The sequence below is a fragment of the Carex rostrata genome, chromosome 11 (assembly GCF_964058835.1).
Source record: "Carex rostrata chromosome 11, lpCarRost1.2, whole genome shotgun sequence".
Classification (NCBI taxonomy): Eukaryota; Viridiplantae; Streptophyta; class Magnoliopsida; order Poales; family Cyperaceae; genus Carex; species Carex rostrata.
This window is the reverse complement of record NC_135928.1, coordinates 1,101,757-1,105,483: the sequence shown is the minus strand read 5'-3', so window position 1 is coordinate 1,105,483 and position 3,727 is coordinate 1,101,757. Positions and strand designations below refer to the sequence as shown.

At 38.9% G+C, this 3,727-nt stretch overlaps 1 protein-coding gene across 1 annotated transcript; it reads right to left on the bottom strand.

Moving 5' to 3' along the window:
• Nucleotides 1–496: 496 nt before the first annotated feature.
• LOC144562369 (F-box protein At5g50450-like) lies at nt 497–2,735 on the bottom strand. The gene is made up of 3 exons (XM_078311589.1): nt 2,229–2,735; nt 1,704–1,866; nt 497–1,384 (listed from the first exon to the last, which is right to left on the bottom strand). Exons 1-3 carry the CDS (start codon nt 2,663–2,665, stop codon nt 713–715), a joined length of 1,272 nt encoding a protein of 423 aa, XP_078167715.1. The 5' UTR covers nt 2,666–2,735; the 3' UTR covers nt 497–712.
• Between the last annotated feature and the right edge of the window lie 992 nt (nt 2,736–3,727).

Genomic DNA, 3,727 nt, shown 5'->3' with positions numbered 1-3,727 from the left:
TTAATATCCACGCGGCAAAACAATGAATCTAGACCGACATCCCGCTGGTGGATTGTTAACAGCCTCATTTTGAAAACAGTTTTCTAAAGAAAACAACAAAAAACTCGCCGAACTGCCTCGTCTTCTACCCTTCTCGATTCACTCAAGAAACGACAGGAACTAATTAATGCTTACACCAGACTCAAAGCGTCTCTCTCTTGGCAAAGCATCTTCCGTACACTTCCCAACGAACTACCACGGTATTAAACACCGCTTTTGGGTCCCATAGTTCAGTAGGCTACTCCAAGACCAACAGTAAGTATACCAGCGCATTGATATGCACTCCGGATCTTTCTAGTTTCTCTTCCACCGTACTCGAATACAAACCGCAAAAAGACAAAAAAAAAAAAATGAAATAATTGCGCAGTAGTCATCGAGATGTGTAAAATTACAAAGCAGTTTTTCTGTACATGTCCGCAAAGTAACTTCGCCTCCAAAAATACATTTTCTTTTTGCAACGACTTCTCTAATTCTCTTCCTTCTTTACCCTCAGCATAACAGCGCATCATAACACAATGCAAAAAGATAACCGCTCATAAAATATCAAAGAACCGAAGGTCCTATAAACAAAAAAAAAAAACGACATTGTTGGATTCTATTCTACCAAAAAAAACAATTGGAAATATCATAACCTAAACATTTGGGAATTCAATCTCCTACTAGGCTACAGCTACTACCCTACCAACTGCACTAAGTCCCCGACGGGTGGAGCCCCGGCGTCAGGAGGCACGCAATCTACTCTGTGCACTCTCTTCCAATCCATCGCCTGACAAGCACGTGAGCAGTAGTTGGCCATGCCGCAAACAGAGCACCTCCTAAACTCGTGTCGTCGGGTCTCAACCCTGCCACACATCACGTGAGTGCATGCCCTTGTCCCATCCTCACGTGTCTCCCCTTTCTCCGCACGTGACGCTAACCAGTCCACCAGGAACTGGTTCGCCGGGTGTGGATCAAAAACAGGGATGCAACTCAATTCAAGGAATTTGCTTCCGTTCTTACAGACCACCTTACAAACGGACTCTTGGCGCAAATGGGAAAGAACGGAGGCGAGCTCTAGCCTGGAGGCTTTGGTCAGCAAACGGCGTCCTTCCTCCAAGTGGGCGCGGATCCCATACCCGTCTTGGAGACAATGCCCGAGTTCGCGAACAGCGTCGACGAGTCCCATATGCGCCGCACGTGCGCAAAGCGTGACTCCCGCGCGCAGGTTCTTGTCAGCTTTGCTTCCTCCCGAGCCGTTGAACTGAATTATTGCGAGGGAGTATAACGCTGACGGGTGGGACCCCATGGCAGCCTTCGCCATGTAGGAAGCGCCGTCGCTTCTTTTCTCCAAGCAATAGAAGTATATCTGTAAAACAAAATGGAGTTTATTTTAAGGAAACTTCAAGCAGTTAATAACAGCAACTTTTTAAATTTTGTCCAAATTTGAAACAGACAATTTGCAACGTCCAGTAGGAACCGCGCGTTATAACTCAACGCTAATCAGTTATTTCTGCAATTTACACCCACGCCCACTAAAAAAAGTAAAATTACACTTCATTATAAAGCAGTTCCAGAAACCAGTACTCCCTGTTCAGAAAAATAGAAACACAGTTCCAGAAATCCTCACATAAACGCTAGCAAGTATCAAAAGTATAAACGCTAACAAGTACGAATATAAATCATACCATGCCAAGAATGTAGCAGGCTTCAATATTTCCTATGTCGGCGCATTTTTTCATATACCGGTGCGCCGACTCGGTCCAGAGTTTGGCCCGCACCGGAAGTGATCGAGTCGAAGTCCTAGCCAGAACCCAGGGAAGTTCGAGCAATTCATTAAATTTTTTACATCTGTTACGACAAGAGAATAAATTAGAATCCGGGATCAAAACTTACTGTGATTATCTCCGGAAGGGGATTCGAACAATTTTTTTTAAAATATATTTTCTTTATCTGGCGATTATTAATATATATTATAAAATACTATTATATGGTGATAATTTTTTTACGTAATTTTCAGGAAATCATCCTATTTGGCCCGCTGTATAAATGTAGTTATCTAAAGATTAAAAAAATTTCTGTATAGATAATGGCACAGCGAAAGAAAAGAAAAACAGTAAAATATTAATTATTTAGAATACGGTAGAATAAAAAAAAAACAAATTTTATGAAAAAAAATATATATATATATATATAAACATATGAAAACTCACGCTAATCGAGCATTCCAAATATCAGAAGCCGAATTAGCAGAGAAGCTAAGTTTGCCCATAATATCTATAATCAAGTCGTCTGGCAAAATATCCAACATATTGGGGTCCATCTCGTTGTATTTAGTAGTCTTCTTTCGACGTTTTCTCGCCAAATTAATGGCAGATATTCTTTCATTCATCCATTTCTCTGCCTTGTTTTCTCGTTCCCATATATCATTTTGTTTCATAGAGTTTCGAACCAGGGGAGAAGTAGCGAAGTCCCATGTAGGAATCATGGGTTCATTCTCCAGTGTTCGTATTCTCTTTAGGTTTCTTGGAGAAGTCGGCATATCACTGGTGGATTCAATCATGGTATCAATGGCCATGGAATCAATCACGGTATCAATGGCCATGGAATTCTTGGGGTATAAAGAACGCCTTCTAGTATGCACAGGCATGGTGATCGTAGAGTCGGTAGTGAGAACAGACGGGAAATTTGGAAGTTTCTCTTTGCAAGGAGAAGAGAGGAAGGGGTGCCTTTTAATAAGCACGCTAGCTGGATCTTTTTGTTTCCTATTTTACCCCCCTCTAATGGACCTTTTATTATAAATTTTTTTTAATTATGAATAGAATTACATGGTTCCGTAACGTGTGTAAGTTTTTCATTTGGATTTAATTAGTATGATCATAATAGTATTTAAAAAGATTTAGAGGTGCATGCAATAGAATATGCAGCTATAATAACTTCCCATATTTACTAACAGTATTTCATTTAGATAATAATTTCCGTTTATTATTGTAAAATTTCCATTTTTAAATCTGTTGTTACGATATTTAGTTAATCGAATTCTAAAATCTGATGGACATGTCCGATCGGTCCGTTTGCTATACGTTAAAATTTATGCCGAAACTTTAAAATTCGTGCGGATAAATTTTACATTAATCAAACGACTCGTATCGACTATCGGACTGAAAATAATTAATTTGCAAAATTTGGTTATTGATAGAGTTTCCTTATCTCAAAAACGGCTAACATAGGATGCATTCAAGTTGAAAGAAAACTGTCGTTTTGAGATCTTAGCAGAGTAGATCTTGCTAAGGACATATTGAAAACTGTCCCCCACCATTAAAGGAAAATATATTTACCTTTGTATATGTGAAAATGCGAAAATGTAGAGTGCCGTTTTCCTTTATTGGAACAAAATCTAGATAATAAATCTACGTCTTAAATTTAATATAAGCTACGCAAAAAGCGTATAAAATACTAAAAATACATTTCATTGTTTGTATATACTTTTAAATAATAAAAATACAATTAGAATACGACTAGGGGTGATTAATGAGCGAGCATAAGCGAGTTAGGGTATGCTCATGCTCGCTCATTAAGTAAATGAGCGAGTTTAAATGAGCGGATAAATGAGCGAGTTGTAAATGAGCGAGCTTTTAATGAGCGAGTTATGAGCGGCTCACGAGTTATGACTTATGACTCATAACAAAATTATATAGTGTGCCCACGCATA